At 44.6% G+C, this 17,377-nt stretch overlaps 1 protein-coding gene and 1 non-coding gene across 5 annotated transcripts in view; both read left to right on the top strand.

Moving 5' to 3' along the window:
- The window catches only part of ZNF609 (zinc finger protein 609), a 269,562-nt gene that overhangs the window by 229,454 nt on the left and 22,731 nt on the right, over positions 1-17,377 (top strand). For all 4 annotated transcript variants that reach the window (XM_074392828.1, XM_039469110.2, XM_039469111.2 and 1 more), the window contains exons 4-6: positions 8,625-8,712; positions 10,936-13,276; positions 15,943-16,309. In XM_074392828.1, the coding sequence (XP_074248929.1) occupies positions 8,625-8,712; positions 10,936-13,276; positions 15,943-16,309 (2,796 nt within the window). The remainder of the gene's footprint in view (positions 1-8,624; positions 8,713-10,935; positions 13,277-15,942; positions 16,310-17,377) is intronic.
- Positions 8,897-9,003, top strand: LOC120364078 (U6 spliceosomal RNA). Its single transcript, XR_005579431.1, has one exon. It is a non-coding gene; the product is annotated as a U6 spliceosomal RNA (small nuclear RNA).

Below are 17,377 nucleotides of genomic sequence, written 5' to 3'. Positions count from 1 at the left end.
AGCCAACTAATAACTATTTTTATGTTTATTTTTTTGAACAGGTAATACATACAGATCATACCAGTTCAAAAGCTGAAAGGTTCCCAGCACTTTGGGAGGCTGAGGCGGGTGGATCACCTGAGGTCAGGTTATCTAATCCTAACCCTAAGAAGTTCGAGACCAGCCTGGCCAACAGGGTAAAACCCCATCTCTACTAAAAATACAAAAATTAGCTGGGTGTGGTGGTGGGTGCCTATAATCCCAGCTACTCAGGAGGCTGAGACAGGAGAATCACTTGAACACAGAAGGTGGAGGTTGTGGTGAGCTGAGATCGCGCCATTGCACTCCAGCCTGGGCAATGAGAGCAAAACTCTGTCTCAGAAAAAAAAAAAAAAAAGATTTTATACAGAGAAATGATAGGCTGTGACAGGTTTTATTTAACAGGATCTCTCTGGCTTCTGTGTTGAGAACAGATCAGAAAGCAATAAGGGTGGAAGCAAGTTAGGAAGCTATTGCAATAATTCAAGGAGTGCTTGGAGTGGTAGGAGTGGAGGTAATGAGAAATGGTCAAAATCTGGATAGATTTTGAAGGTTGAGCCAAAAAGATTTGCTGATGGTCAGGTGTGGGGACATGATAGTAAAAGAGGAATTAAGTAAAACTCTAAGGCAAGTTATTATTGTTGTTCTTGATGGTGGGGGTGTTAAGGAGAGGATGGGTATCAGGAGCTCAGTTTGGAACATGTTAAGTTTGAGATCTCCATTTAGATATCCAATGGAAATGTCAAGTCTGTGATGAGATATATGAATCTGGAGTTTAGGGGAGAGGTTGGGGGTAGAGATAGAGTCATCAGCTACACATGAAGTACCAGCAAAAGATGCTGAAGAATGACCAGAGAGATAGGAGGAAAACCAGGAGAGTGTAGTGTTCTGGAAGCCAAGTGAAGGAAGTGTTTCCTGGATGGAGTTGATCTGACCATGAAGGAACTGAAAGTGTGTACTAATGGAAATAGTAAAAATGAGGGGCCTAGAAAAAATCTACTCTTTCCACTATTATACTTGGATCAGCCTTGACTACACAGACATTTTGAGGTTTTGAATTATTCTCTGAAACAAAGCAGTGTTGCTTTGGGATTGAGTTTATTTCAGCATTCACTCCTAAGAACTGGGGGAACCTGGCCCGGTGTGGTGGCTCATAGTGAGTACTCTGAAAATAATGAGTAATTAGATTATGTCCATAAGACTCTTGGTAAATTTTAAGATTCTAGAGAAACAGGAAGCACTGTTTGTTGCCACTGTTGTTTAGCGGTGTTATCCCAAAGATGCTGAGCCTTTCCTTACTTTGAGAACACTTAGGAAAAACAGTAAGCTTTCTAAGATAAAGACGAGTTTTTCTTTCTCTTCAGCTTACTGCCCTAAAGCTAGTCCTTTAATTGTGTGAAAAGACCTAGTTTCCAATAGAGAAACTAGATCTGTTAAGTGTTACTTGCTGCTTTTCTTTCCTGTCGTCCTGTTCTCCCAGCTGTCTCAACTCAGAACCTTGTAGGAAGAGTATTACACCTCAACAATGTGTTTCCTTTGACATTTAAACAAGCCTCCATTTGTCTTTCCATATTAGAATTTTTTCTCTTTCCTTCTCCCATTTCCAGCACTTTGTTTGACCTGTCTTCTTTTCAGCTCATTCATTATTGCTAAAGTTTGCAGTTATACCAAAGGAGGAAGCCAGATTTATATAAACCTGTGTTCCCGTCCAGCTGTTTCCAGAATAATAACGACATTCATCTTCTAGTTCTGTGCCTGCTCTCTGTGTACAGCTGTGCTCATCTGCCGTTGTAAATGAGATGCCTGTCTCCTAAGTCTTACCTTGTCTAGAAACAAATGGACTCTGTTCCCATTGAACTGATTATGCATTAATCAGAGCAGGCCATCTTTGGGGGGAGACATCCACTTGAAATCAATTTGCTAATAGAATTTAGCCTAATTACTTTTTTAGGAGATATGCCATTTCCCTTAAGATGCCAGGGTACTGGAAAGAGATAGGATTTCTGTCCTTTTCCCCTCTGGATGATCCCTTGCAATCCTGTATGTGTCTTTTATCTAAGGTGAAGGTAACAGGACAGTCTAAGAAAATTGTGTGAAAAGAATCAGAATCCATTAGAGATAGCTGTGTCATGCCTTAAGAGTCTGAAAGATCTGACCACTAATAGCAAACCTTTCAGTAAATTATTTCTACTTTCTGATATTTCATTTCCTCCTTTGCAAAGTAGCCTTAACAATCCTTATATGACAGGATTTTGGACATCCAGTTATGGCCTGCCTGCCTCAAAAAGTGATTTAAAGCCAGGTGCCGTGGCTCATGCCTGTAATCCCAGCTCTAGGAAGCCAAGGCAGGAGGATCACTTGAGACCAAGAGTTCAAGACCAGCCTGGGCAACATGGTGAGACTCTGTCTCTATTTTTAAACAAATACCTGTCATCCCAGCTACTTGGGAGGCTGAGGTAAGAGAATCACTTGAACCCAGGAGGTGGAGTTTGCAGTGAGTGGAGATTATGCTACTATACTCTAGCCTGGGCAACAGAGTGAAACTACGTCTCAAAAAAAAAGAATCCACACAAATAAATAAATAAAAATAAAAGTGACTGGACAAGTACGGTGACTACTGTAATCCCAGCACTTTTGGAGGCCCAGTTGGGTGGATTGCTTGAGGCCAGGAGTTCAAAACCAGCCTAGCCAACATGGAGTAACCCTGTCTCTAATAAAGATACAAAATCAGCTGTGCATGGTGGTGCACACCTATAGTCCTGCTACTTGGAAGGCTGAGGCACAGAAATTGCTTGAACCTGGGAGGAAGAGGTTGCAGTGAGCCGAGATCATACTGCTGCACTCCAGCCTGAACAACAGAGTGAGACTCTGTCTAAAATATAAATAAATAAACAAAAATAAAAGTGATTTACAGCTGTAAATATTCAGTAAGATAATATGAAAACATCTAGCACATCATAGTTGTATTTTTCTTTTCTACTTTATTTTTTGAGATGGAGCCTTGCTCTGTTGCCAAGGGTGGAATGCAGAGACACAATCTTGGCTCACTGCATCCTCCACCTTCTGGGTTCAGTGATCCTCTTGCCACAGCCTCCTGAGTAGCTGGGACTACAGGCGCCCGCCAACACGCCCAGCTGATTTTTGTATTTTTAGTAGAGATGGGATTTCACCATCTTGGCCAGGCTGGTCTTGAACTCCTGACCTCAAGTGATCCACCTGCCTTGGCCTCCCAGAGTGCTGGGATTTCAGATGTGAGCCACTGCACCCACCTGAAAGTTTTTCTTCTTTTTTTGAGACAGAGTTTCACTCTTGTTGCCCAGGCTGGAATGCAATGACACAATCTCAGCTCACTACAACCTCCGTCTCCTGGGTTGAAGCATTTCTCCTGCCTCAGCCTCCCAGGTAGCTGAGATTACAGGTGCCTGCCACCATGCCCGGCTAATTTTTGTATTTTAGTAGAGACGGGGTTTCACCATGTTGGTCAGGCTGGTCTCAAACTCCTGACCTCAGGTGATCCACCCACCTCGGCCTCCCAAAGTGCGGGGATTACAGGCATGAACCATCACTCCTGGCCAAGTTTCTCTTATTTTTAGAGATGGAGTCTCACCCTGTCGCCTAGGCTGGAGTGCAGTGGCACAGACGTAGCTTCACTGTAGCTTTGAACTCTTGGGCTTAAGTGATCTTTCCACCTCAGCCTCCCAGATTGTTGGGACTTCAGGTGGGCACCACCACAACTGGCTAGTTTTTATTTATTTATTCATTATTTTTGTGTGTGTGTAGAGACAGGTCTCACTGTGTTGCCCAGGCTGGTCTTGAATACCTAGCCTTGACAGATTCTCCTGCCTCAGTCTCCCAAAGCACTGGGGTTCCAGGCGTGACCACTGTGCCACACTCATAATAGATGTTTGATGAATGTTTGAATCACAATCCAATGGACTGTTCTGCTTAACCTGGTAAGGCTGAAAAAGAAGAATCCAACTTACTAAACCAAAGTTCTCTCCTGTCCTAATTTTCTTAGAATGAAACTTCTTGGATAGGATAATTCTTTTTTTCCCTTTCCCTTGCCTGATTTGGTTTTATGATAAAGCACCCTAAATTTTGATTCCAAAGAAAACAAGGGCTAAATAAGGTCTTTTTATTTTTATTTTTTATTTAAAGATGGGGTTTCACCATATTGGTCAGGCTGCTCTCGAACTCCTGACCTCAGGTGATCCACTCACCTCAGCCTTCCAAAGTGCTGGGATTACAGGCGTGAGCCACCGCGCCCAGCAATAAGGTCTTATTTAAAGCTACAACCAAGTGTTCAGGACTCAAGTCCTGATACTCCATAGTTTCATCTAAAGCACTCCCTTTGTATTTATTTCTTGAAAACCTACTGTAAGTCAGTTGTTGAATTTACTAATTTTATAATTTATTTCTTTTAATTCTATATTATTGATTAAAAATCTGAGATTTGTAGAAGCTATGTGACTTGTTCAAAGTTACACTATAACAAAGCCAAGATTTGCACCAAGGTTTTCTAACTCCATATCTGGTGATCTTTAGACACCATCGTATGTCAAAGAAGAAATGAGTAAGGCTGGCCACGGTGGCTCACACCTGTAATCCCAGCACTTTGGGAGGCCGAGGCTGGCAGATCACGAGGTCAAGAGAGCAAGATCATCCTGGCCAACATAGTGAAACCCCGTCTCTACTAAAATATAAAAATTAGCTGGGCGTGGTGGCACACGTCTGTAGTCCCAGCTACTTGGGAGGCTGAGGCAGGAGAATTGCTTGAAACTGGGAGGCAGAGGTTGCAGTGAGCCGACTGCATTCCAGCCTGGCGCCTGGTGACCAAGCAAGACTCTGTCCCCCCCAAAAAAGAAGAAGAAATGACTATACGTATGTTATTAGGTATAGGTCCTGGAAGTGCCAAATCAAAAAGTATTTATTAGTGTGTGACCAAAGACAAAAGGATAATTCCAGATCCCCCACATTTATTGTCTTGATACATTCCATAGAAAATGTGCCTTAGGGCTGGGCGTGGTGGCTCATGCCTGTACTCCTAGAGCTTCGGGAGGCCAAAGCAGGAGGATCACCTGAGGTCAGGAGTTCAAGACCAGCTTGGCCAACATGGTGAAATCCCATCTCTACTAAAAATACAAAAATTGGCCAGGCACAGTGGCTCACGCCTGTAATCCCAACACTTTGGGAGGCTAAGGTAGGCAGATCACAAGGTCAGGAGTTGAAGACCAGCCTGGCCAACATGGTGAAACTCCGTCTCTACATTAAAGAGAAAAATTAGCCTGGCGTGGTAGACACCTGTAATCCCAGCTATTCGAGAGGCTGAGGCAGGAGAATCGCTTGAACCCAGGAGGCGAAGGTTGCAGTGAGCCAAGATGAAGCCACTGTACTCCAGCCTGGGTGACAGAGCAAGACTCCATCTCAATAAAAAAAAAAAAAAAAGAAAATATGCCTTGGAAGTTCCAATAAGATAACACTGGGTTCAAACTTTTAACATATCCCCTCAGTTCCAAACACATAGGAAGAAGTAAAATGTAATAAAGAGAAAACCAAAGAACATATTTGTGTTCAAAGCAAAACAGCCATCTCCATAGATTAAAAACAGAGTTAGCCCAAGGGCAGTGGCTTATGCCTGCCTGTAATCCTAGCACTTTGGGAGGCCACGGTGGGCGGATCACCTGAGGTCAGGAGTTCGAGAGAGGCCTGATCAACATGGTGTAAAACCCTGTCTCTACTAAAAAAAAAAAAAAAAAAAAAAAACACACACACAAAATTATTGGGGTGAGGTGGCACATGCCTGTAACCCCAGCTACTTGGGAGTCTGAGGCAGGCGAATCACTTGAACCCAGGAGGTGGAGATTGCTGTGAGCCAAGATCATGCCATTGCACTCCAGCCTGGGCAACAAGAGCGAAACTCTGTCTCAAAAAGAAAAATAAATAAATAAACAGAGATGCAAGTCACTAGAAGTGATGCTGAAGCTGTGGACACTGGCTGACCTCTAGATTCTGGGAACAAAGAATAGTACATGAGAGGTGATTTCTGAGGGGTAAATAGATACTAAAAATACTCATAGACTAAGAATGTGAGGCCAGGGGAGTAAGATGCTAACTCCCAACCAGCGTTATGAAAGGAGGCTTAAAATAGTTAATTGAGGAGTGGAGGATGGAAGCTTTAAGGAGTTGGGAAAGACAGTTTCAAGCTGATTCATTATTAGAATATAACTGTGATATCCTAAATTTCACTGTGGCATAGGCCATTTGAAGACCTACTGGACTGAGTCCTTAGGGGACCAAAAGAAAGAAATTGCAAAGTCATGACACAGAGAAAGGGGAAAAGGTAAAAACAAAAACATCCCACTCATTCTAAGGCTGGAAACCAAAATGCTAATCATAGAAATCTAATTTTAAGAAAGATAAATAAAAATTAACCAGGACTTCCACTTCAGAGAAGATGGAGTAGACAGATTTTTTCCCTATTCCTCCCACTAAATACAACCAAAAACCCTGAAAATTATATATAAAACAAATATAACAAGACTGTGAAAGGTAGAAGAAAGAAGGCAGATCAGCGGTGAGCCCCTACGACCTTAGAAACAACATGGTGATGAGTTCCCTGGGTTTTCTTTTTGTCTCTAGTATCCCAGACCCATTGGAGCCAAAACTGAATATATTTAATGGTAAAAGACTGAATGGAGCCAGGTGCAGTGGCTCATGCCTGTAATCTCAGCACTTTGGCAAACAGATTGCTTGAGCTCAGGGGTTCAAGACCAGCCTGAGCAAAATGGTCTCGACAGCAGAGGATCACTTGAGCCCAAGGGTTTGAGCCCAATCTGGAAAACATAGTAAGACATTGTCTTGAAAAGATTTTAAATGCTCCCCCCCTAAAAAACCCTATATAAAACATAATTTTTCTTTTATCAGATTAGCAAAGAAAAAAATGAGAACACCATGTTGCCAAAGGAAAAGGGGAAGAGGTATTTCTTGGGCTACTATAAATGGGTATATGAATGAATACATCTTCTTTGAGGCAATTTGGAGGTGATTTGGCAGTATTTATTAGGACTCCAAATACAGGTGTGTTGTGAATAGCAGTTTTACTTACAGGAATTCATCTTACAGGCATATTCTCACAGATAAGATGAAACATTTGTAAAAGATTGTTCATTGCCATTTATTTGTAATAGCAGAAGATTGAAGCAACCTAAATGTCCATTCAAATGCATCCACTGAAAAGAATGAAGTAGCTGTCTGTCTCCACATATGGGATGATCCGAAATATCTGGGTACATGGAAAAAGCATTGTGCAGAACATTGTGTATATTGCTACCATTTAAGGAAGAATGTATAAACATTTGCTATATATGCATATAAAATATCTGTGGAAGACTTTTGGATGTTTCTACATAGGGGAGCTGGAAGACCAAAGAACAGTGACAGAAAGGACACTTCATTTTATATTAGGGTTTGTTGGGGATTTTTCCTTTTTTTTTCCCCTACCTTTTCAATTTTGGAGTAACTACCTTACCTAGTCAAAAGGTTTTTTTGTTTTTTTTTTTTTTAGACAGAGTGCCACCCTGTTGGCTAGGCTGCAGTGCAGTTGCACAATCGCAGCTCACTACAAACTCTGCCTCCTGGGTTCAAGTGAGTCTCCTGCCTCAGCCTCCTGAGTAGCTGGGATTACAGACATGCGCCACCATGCCCAGCTAATTTTTGTAATTTTAGTAGAGACGGGTTTTCCCCATGTTGGCCAGGCTGGTCTTGAGCTCCTGGCTGCAAGTGATCTGCCTACCTTAGCCTCCCAAAGTACTGAGATTACAGGCATGAGCCATCACACCTGGCAAAAAAAAAAATTTTTTTTTTTTTCTTTGGCCGGGCGCGGTGGCTCAAGCCTGTAATCCCAGCACTTTGGGAGGCCGAGGCGGGTGGATCACGAGGTCGAGAGATCGAGACCATCCTGGTCAACATGGTGAAACCCCGTCTCTACTAAAAATACAAAAAATTAGCTGGGCATGGTGGCTCGTGCCTGTAATCCCAGCTACTCAGGAGGCTGAGGCAGGAGAATTGCCTGAACCCAGGAGGTGGAGGTTGCGGTGAGCCGAGATCGCGCCATTGCACTCCAGCCTGGGTAACGAGCGAAACTCCGTCTCAAAAAAAAAAAAAAAAAATTTTTTTTTAATTATCCAGGTTTAGTGGCATGCCCCTGTGGTCTCAGCCACTTGGGATGCTAAAGAGGGACGATCACTTGAGGCTCCACTCTAGCCTGGGCAAGAGAGGAAGACCCCATCTCCAAAAATAAAAATAAAATGTGTCTTGACCAGACCATGAAGTCTTTATATATATATATGTATTTTTTTTTTTTGAGTATTTTATTTATTTTTTTTGCAGACCATGAAGTCCTTACAACTGTTACCCATCCTAAGGGGCCTTAGTGGCATTGTAGGCAATTCCTATGGAACTATTCTGGCCCAATCCTAATTGTCCCATTGGTACCCAGAGCATTTCCTAAACCCTCTTATAGAAGTCAGAGTGCTGATCCAAAGAACACTCTTCTCAGCCGCAAATGGGATGTGTCTTGTCTATATCTATGTGCTCTTATTTTCCAGGGATGTTGGTGGTAAATGTGACATGGAGGAACAAGACATATGTAGGTACACTTCTTGACTGCACACGACATGATTGGGCACCCCCAAGGTAAGCATTTACAGCTATTTAGTTTGTATTAGTCTGAACCACTCTAATTGGTAATCTCTTGTACTTTTATCCTGCTAGAATTATACACACAACTTTTAAAAGACATAATGGTGTAGATACCAGGGAAAGTACTGTGTTGACATTCAAGAAGACTGAATGAATTGTATATTAAAGTGTTCAGGGGGTGCTCACTTCGACAGTACATATACTAAAATTGGAACAATACAGAGAAGATTAGCATGGTCCCTACACAAGGATGACATGCAAATTTGTGAAGTGTTCCATGTTTTTAAAATTAGGGGGAAAAAAAGTAAAATGTTCAGGGGATATGTTGGGGAAATGGGGAGAAAATCCTATTCAAACCTTTGTCTGGAATTATTAAAGTCACCCTGAGACCAAAGCCATAACATCCAACCATGAGTGAGCAAACATTCACTGCTGGTAGCTATTCCTCAGAAATTTGAACTCAAGAACATTTTTAGTTTTATAAACTCTACTAGAACATGGGGGTTTCACAAGGACCTTTTAATGGTGCAATTTGACCTTTAGATGGATATTTCAATCAGTGGTACTGTATAGCTTATTCCTAATATTAGTGCCCAGTTTGTTAGGGTTTGGGGAACCCAAGTGCTGGGGGTAATTTGCAGCTAACATAAGGTAACGTCCTAGGAGCTTACCAATTAATGCAATTCCCATGCAGTCACAGTTTCCTTTATTGAAACATATTCATTGAAAATGGTAGCTATTGGGGCTGGGCACTGTAATCCCAGCACTTTGGGAGGCTGAGGCAGGCGGATCACCTGAGATCAGGAGTTTGACACCAGCCTGACCAACATGGAGAAACCCCATCTCTACTAAAAATACAGAATTAGCTGGATGTGGTGGTACATGCCTGTAATCCCAGCTACTTGGAAGGCTGAGGCAAGATAATCGCTTGAACCCAGGAGACAGAGGTTGCAGTGAGCTAAGATCATGCCTCTCCGCTCCAGCCTGGGTTAACAAGAGCGAAACTTCATCTAAAAAGAAAAAGAAAATAGTAATTATTATCTGGACAGTTGTTTTAGAAAAAGTTCGCCCATTGTTTCCATGAAACAAAGATAGGCAGAAATATCCCAAGGAAAGGTATTTTAAAATTTTTGATTCCATACCACTTTTTTTTCTCAGATGTGATTATGCTCTACCTAGGGTTATTTATGCCTCCTGATTTTCAGAGATGCTGGGCCAGGTCTCTAGAGGCTTAGACTTTTATAAGACTGTATTCAGACCATAATAGTTGCCCTGATAAGAATCAGAAGCAGATGAGCCAAAACAAGTTTGCAAAGTTCTTTACACCCTCCCTTTGCATTTCTGAGAAACCTGCTGGAAGGACTTATTTCTGCTTTGGGCAGACAAGAATCCAGAGAGATAGGAGCTGAGTAGGTTGATAACAGGGAAGCAGTAAGTAGATTTACAGTAGGACTGTTCTGGGAACCCAAAGGAGATGTTTGATAAAATTTGCCTTTTTTCTGCAATAGCTATGGTTCCTACTGTCTTAGAAACAACCTACTCCAGTTGCCCCCTGGGACAAGATAGTCAAAACCATCTTTAGATCTACAAGGGAACCAATCTTAGCTAAAGGTTTAATTCTAGGAAGTGTTTTAAGCTTCATGAAAAGCCACTTTAGGGCCTATGAGGAATGACCCCTAGGTGCAGATCTCCAGACATTCAAAGAACTCACGTACTCTTGGTTATATCTGATGTTTAGGGAACTCTTAAATGGCTAGGTACTTTGTTCTTCCTTTCTATAGTGAGGTATGTAGGAAAAAGGCATTGGGCTAAAAGTAGAGCTAGGGTCTTGTCGTACGTTGCCGTTAGTCAATGATGTGACCTTGGACAAGCCACTTAGCATGCCTGGCCTCAATTTCCTGGATGATCTCTAACATCTTTTCTGAAACCATGACTATGGGTGCATATAGGAAATGTAGACATGACTGTTTGTCTTATGGAACAAACTCTGCACGGCTTTAGCGGTAAGTGTTGGGGAATAATATGTAGCTAGCAGGCAGATAGCATCCCAGGAGTTCACGATTTAGTGCAGTTCCCAGTCAGAATTTCTTTTAACAAATCATACTCATTGAAAATGATAGTCTTCATCTGGATAGTTCTTCTGGAGGCTACAGCCAAACTGGTTTAAAGATGTTTTTTCTTCTTAATAATATCCTGTTTTGTTTATCCTTTGCCAAGGTTCTGTGACTCCCCGACCAGTGACCTGGAAATGCGCAATGGTCGGGGTAGAGGCAAACGCATGCGTCCCAACAGTAACACACCTGTCAATGAGACAGCCACAGCCTCTGACAGCAAAGGGACCAGTAGCAGCAGCAAAACCCGAGCAGGAGCCAATAGCAAAGGCCGTCGGGGCAGTCAGAATTCTTCGGAGCATCGCCCACCTGCCAGCAGCACTTCTGAGGATGTCAAGGCCAGCCCTTCCTCAGCTAATAAGCGGAAAAACAAACCTCTTTCAGACATGGAACTGAATTCTAGCTCAGAGGACTCCAAAGGGAGCAAACGTGTCCGTACTAATTCCATGGGCTCAGCCACTGGCCCACTCCCTGGGACCAAGGTAGAACCCACTGTTCTGGACAGAAACTGTCCCTCCCCAGTCCTGATTGACTGCCCCCACCCAAACTGCAACAAGAAGTACAAGCACATCAATGGACTTAAGTACCACCAAGCTCATGCCCATACAGATGATGACAGCAAGCCGGAAGCAGATGGGGACAGTGAGTACGGAGAGGAACCTATTCTCCATGCAGATCTTGGGAGCTGCAATGGTGCATCTGTCACACAGAAAGGTTCCTTGTCCCCTGCCCGCTCAGCTACCCCCAAAGTTCGGCTTGTAGAGCCCCATAGCCCTTCTCCTTCAAGCAAATTCAGCACAAAAGGCCTCTGTAAGAAAAAGTTGAGTGGGGAAGGGGACACAGACCTTGGGGCCTTATCCAATGATGGCTCTGATGATGGACCCTCAGTGATGGATGAAACAAGCAATGATGCCTTTGATTCTTTAGACAGGAAGTGTATGGAAAAAGAAAAATGTAAAAAACCTTCTACTTTAAAACCTGAAAAGATTCCTTCCAAGAGCTTAAAGTCAGCCCGTCCCATTGCCCCTGCCATCCCCCCGCAGCAAATCTACACCTTCCAGACGACCACTTTTACAGCAGCGAGCCCAGGCTCTTCCTCAGGCTTGACTGCCACAGTGGCACAAGCCATGCCCAACAGTCCCCAACTTAAGCCCATTCAGCCCAAGCCCACTGTTATGGGAGAACCGTTCACAGTTAACCCTGCCTTGACTCCAGCCAAGGATAAGAAAAAGAAAGACAAAAAAAAGAAGGAATCTTCGAAGGAGCTTGAAAGTCCTCTGACCCCAGGGAAGGTGTGTCGAGCAGAAGAAGGCAAAAGCCCATTCAGGGAATCTTCAGGAGATGGGCTGAAAATGGAGGGGCTCCTAAATGGCTCATCAGATCCTCACCAAAGCCGACTGGCTAGCATCAAGGCTGAAGCTGACAAGATCTACAGCTTCACGGACAATGCCCCCAGCCCTTCCATTGGAGGCAGTAGCCGCATTGAAAACACTACCCCTACTCAGCCCCTAACTCCCTTACATGTAGTGACCCAGAATGGAGCTGAAGCCAGCTCAGTCAAAACCAACAGCCCTGCATACTCTGACATCTCTGATGCAGGGGAGGATGGGGAGGGCAAGATAGACAGTGTCAAATCAAAGGACTCTGAGCAGTTGGTTAAAGAAGGGGCTAAGAAAACTCTTTTCCCCCCTCAGCCTCAGAGCAAAGACTCACCATATTACCAAGGCTTTGAGAGTTACTATTCTCCAAGTTATGCACAGTCCAGCCCAGGGGCTCTGAACCCCAGCAGCCAGGCAGGAGTGGAGAGCCAGGCCCTAAAGACTAAAAAGGATGAGGAACCTGAGAGCATAGAAGGGAAAGTGAAGAACGATGTCTGTGAGGAAAAGAAGCCTGAGCTGAGCAGTTCCAGTCAGCAGCCCTCAGTCATCCAGCAGCGTCCCAACATGTACATGCAGTCCCTGTACTATAACCAGTATGCCTACGTGCCCCCCTATGGCTACAGCGACCAGAGTTACCACACCCACCTTCTGAGCACTAACACGGCTTACCGGCAGCAGTATGAAGAACAGCAGAAACGGCAGAGTTTAGAGCAGCAGCAGCGGGGAGTGGACAAGAAGGCAGAGATGAGCCTGAAGGAGCGGGAGGCAGCACTCAAGGAAGAGTGGAAGCAAAAGCCGTCAGTTCCACCAACTCTCACCAAGGCCCCCAGCCTGACCGACCTGGTAAAGTCAGGACCCGGCAAGGCCAAGGAGGCAGGGGCTGACCCAGCCAAATCAGTCATCATTCCCAAGTTAGATGACTGTTCAAAACTCACTGGCCAGGCCCCCGAAGGCCTAAAAGTGAAGCTGAGTGACGCCAGCCACCTAAGCAAGGAGGCCTCTGAGGCCAAGACAGGCGCTGAGTGTGGTCGACAGGCAGAGGTGGATCCAATACTCTGGTACCGACAGGTAACTGTTGCCCTGGGAGGAAGTGGAAATACCATATGATAATCTTTCCGTCTTCCTCACAAATAAGGGCTGTCCTTATGTAGGGGTACAACAGAATTGAGGTTAGCAGGAGAGATGTATATTTTTTTTTTTTTTTTTTTTTTGGAGATGGAGTTTCGCTCTTGTTACCCAGGCTGGAGTGCAATGGCGCCATCTCGGCTCACCGCAACCTCCGCCTCCTGGGTTCGGGCAATTCTCCTGCCTCAGCCTCCTGAGTAGCTGGGATTACAGGCACGCGCCACCATGCCCAGCTAATTTTTTGTATTTTTTTTTTTAGTAGAGATGGGGTTTCACCATGTTGACCAGGATGGTCTCGATCTCCCGACCTCGTGATCCACCCGCCTCGGCCTCCCAAAGTGCTGGGATTACAGGCTTGAGCCACCGCGCCCGGCCGGCGAGAGATGTATAATTTTAAGGATTCTTTACCTTTGTAAACCACTTTAATGTTTTTAATTTTGATTATTACTAGTTTTTCTTAGTTTCTTTCTTTTTTTTTTTTGAGATAGAGTTTCACTCTTGTTCCCCAGGCTGGAGTAGAATGGCGTGATCCAGCAACTTCTGCCTCCCAGGTTCAAGCAGTTCTCCTGCCTTAGCCTCCCCTGAGTAGCTGGGATTACAGGCATGCACCACCATGCCCAGCTCATTTTTTCTATTTTTAGTAGAGTTGGGGTTTCTCCTTGTTGGTCAGGCTGCTAGTCTCAAACTAAGGACCTCAGGTGATCCGCCCACATCGGCCTCCCAAAGTGCTGGGATTACAGGTGTGAGACACCATGAACAGCCTATTTTTTCAAGATGGAGTCTCACCCTGTTGCCTAGGCTGGAGTGCAGTGGTATGATTTTGGCTCACTGTAACCTCCGCCTCCCAGGTTCAAGCTATTCTCCTGCCTCAGGCTCCTGAGTGGCTGGGATTACAGGCACATGCCACCACACCCAGCTAATTTTTTTTTGTATTTTTAGTGGAAATAGGGTTTCACCATGTTGGTCAGTCTGGTCTCGAACTCCTGACCTCAAGTAATCCGGCTGCCTTGGCCTCCCAAAGTGCTGGGATTGCAGGCATGAGCCACTGCACCCAGCCGATTTATTTTTATGTTTTTGTAGAGACCAGAGTCTCTCTCTGTTGCCCAGGCTGGAATGCAATGATATAGTCATAGCTCACTGCAATTTCCAACTCCTAGGCTCAAGTGATCCTCCTACCATCACCTCCTAAGTAGCTAGGACTACAGGTGCATGCCACCATGCCTAGATAATATTTTCATTTTTTGTAGAGAGGGGTCTCACTGTGTTGCCCAGGCTGGTCTTAAACTCCTGGCCTCAAGCAATCCTCCCGCCTCAGCCTCCCAGAGCAATGGGATTCATATAATGTTGTTTTTTTTTTTTTTTTTTTTTTTTTGGAGACGGAGTTTCGCTCTTGTTACCCAGGCTGGAGTGCAATGGCGCGATCTCGGCTCACCGCAACCTCCGCCTCCTGGGCTCAGGCAATTCTCCTGCCTCAGCCTCCTAAGTAGCTGGGATTACAGGCACGCGCCACCATGCCCAGCTAGTTTTTTGTATTTTTAGTAGAGACGGGGTTTCACCATGTTGACCAGGATGGTCTCGATCTCTCGACCTCGTGATCCACCCGCCTCGGCCTCCCAAAGTGCTGGGATTACAGGCTTGAGCCACCGCGCCCGGCCTATATATAATGTTTTTTTAAAAAGCACTTTTGCATTCATAATAGGTGGTTTTTCCATTTGACAAGAAGAGCCCAGACAAGTAAGCTTAATTTGTCTAGGGTTACTTGAGATCTCACTAGCAGAGTCAGGATTAGAACCCAGGTATCTCCATTCCTTTTCCAGTGTGTCTTTCACTGTTTGGTTCCTATTAAATGAGTTATTGATGGTGTCTCCATTTTTTAGAGTAGGTCAAAAGTATATTACTGTTACTGAGTTTCTTTGACAAGGATTTTATAGATTGAGTTATAACTAGGAACTTGGAATCTTGTATCTTACTCTACGCATGGGACTTCTGCCTTCCCTTCCCTCTTTGTATAATAGTTATGCCTCCCTCCTCTGACCTGAGTGGCACTTACAAGCTTTCCACCTCCTGAGTTTGCTCTGAAGAAGTGAAACAACCTAAACATCTTAGAAGGGGCAGCATTCTGTCCTATTCTATTCTTTTCTATTCAATTCTATTCTATTCTATTCTATCCTTCTGTTTCAGTCATATCCCAAGAATGCATGTTCTCACCTAGAAAAGATCCAGTGATGCACAGATGGATTTTCCTTTTCTCTCCCTGCCACATCTTGTTCCCTGTGGGCAGGTGCAGAGGTAGGGGTGGGGGCTTTTTAAGCAAAAGCAGGCAGACTTGGATTATAAACAAGATCAGTAGAGGCCAAGATCCTACTCTGCCCCAGGTGTCTGGTAATTGTCTGCTGTGGTGGTTCTAATGCGACCTTGGGCTTAAAATATATGTTACCGGTTGTTTTTTTTTTTGTTTGTTTGTTTTTTAAAGACGGGGTTTTACTATGTTGGCCAGGGTGGTCTTGATCTCTTGACCTTGTGATCCGCCTGCCTCGGCCTCCCAAAGTACTGGTGAAATATATCTCTTATCTGTGTAGCACCCAGTCATTGTTCTGTGATTGTTGTAGGAAGCGGAGCCCCGGATGTGGACATACGTTTATCCTGCCAAATACTCAGACATCAAGTCAGAGGATGAGCGGTGGAAGGAGGAGCGGGACCGCAAATTGAAGGAGGAAAGGAGTCGGAGTAAGGACTCTGTCCCCAAGGAAGATGGGAAGGAAAGCACAAGTAGTGACTGCAAGCTGCCCACGTCGGAGGAGTCTCGCCTTGGGAGCAAGGAGCCTCGGCCAAGTGTCCATGTGCCTGTGTCCTCCCCGCTCACCCAGCACCAGTCCTACATCCCCTACATGCATGGCTATTCCTACAGCCAGTCCTACGACCCCAACCACCCCAGCTACCGCAGTATGCCTGCTGTGATGATGCAGAACTACCCAGGTACAGCACCTAGTGCCCGCTGCTATTGCATTCACTGGACAGGGAATGAAGCACAGATTTCACATCCAGAGTTTTCTTGCTCAGCCCTAAAGCATATTAAGGCTCACTTAGATGACAGCCCTTTTTTTCACTTAGTTGTTCTGTGAGGTGGCCACCCTAACCCATAGCTCCTTGAATGACCCATAATGATAGTCTGTATGACCACCTCTCTCTCCCTTTCTCCAGCTCAAGGACTGCCTCTGTAGTCAGTTTTCATTGCCAACTAAAACTCCTTCTCTTTCTATCACTCCTGTCTCCCCTCAGCGGGAATTTGTAAACCATATACTCCACATTTTGCAGTGTGCTAGGCACTGTTGGGGGTACAAAAGAACGAGAGCCATTGAGTTCCTTCCACTCCCAGAGCTTACAGCTTAATCATAGCAGAGAGACACATAGAACAAACAGAATGCAGGCCAGAACGATTTATGGATTCAGTTGCAAGATCATGTTCACCTGTCAGGTAAGAGCAGTCTGAAGTCAGACTTGGGGGGGAAGTCTAGCTAGATTCAGCTTAGAAAAGATAAGCTCGGCCGGGCACGGTGGCTCAAGCCTGTAATCCCAGCACTTTGGGCGGCCGAGGCGGGTGGATCACAAGGTCAAGAGATCGAGACCATCCTGGTCAACATGGTGAAACCCTGTCTATACTTAAAAAAAAACAAAATAAAATACAAAAAATTAACTGGGCATGGTGGCGCATGCCTGTAATCCCAGCTACTCAGGAGGCTGAGGCAGGAGAATTGCGTGAACCCAGGAGACGGAGGTTGCGGTGAGCCGAGATCGTGCCATTGCACTCCAGCCTGGGTAACAAGAGCGAAACTCCATCTCAAAAAAAAAAAGAGCATTTTCTTCTAATAAGTTAAAAAAATTTTAGACACTATAAAGAGCTTATCTTATCTTTTTTTTTTTTTTTTTTTTTTGTGAGACTGAGTTTCGCTCTTGTTACCCAGGCTGGAGTGCAATGGCGCGATCTCGGCTCACCGCAACCTCCGTTTCCTGGGTTCACGCAATTCTCCTGCCTCAGCCTCCTGA

This window comes from Saimiri boliviensis, chromosome 2 (genome assembly GCF_048565385.1).
Source record: "Saimiri boliviensis isolate mSaiBol1 chromosome 2, mSaiBol1.pri, whole genome shotgun sequence".
NCBI classification, from domain to species: Eukaryota; Metazoa; Chordata; class Mammalia; order Primates; family Cebidae; genus Saimiri; species Saimiri boliviensis.
This window is presented reverse-complemented; position numbering and strand designations above follow the sequence as displayed.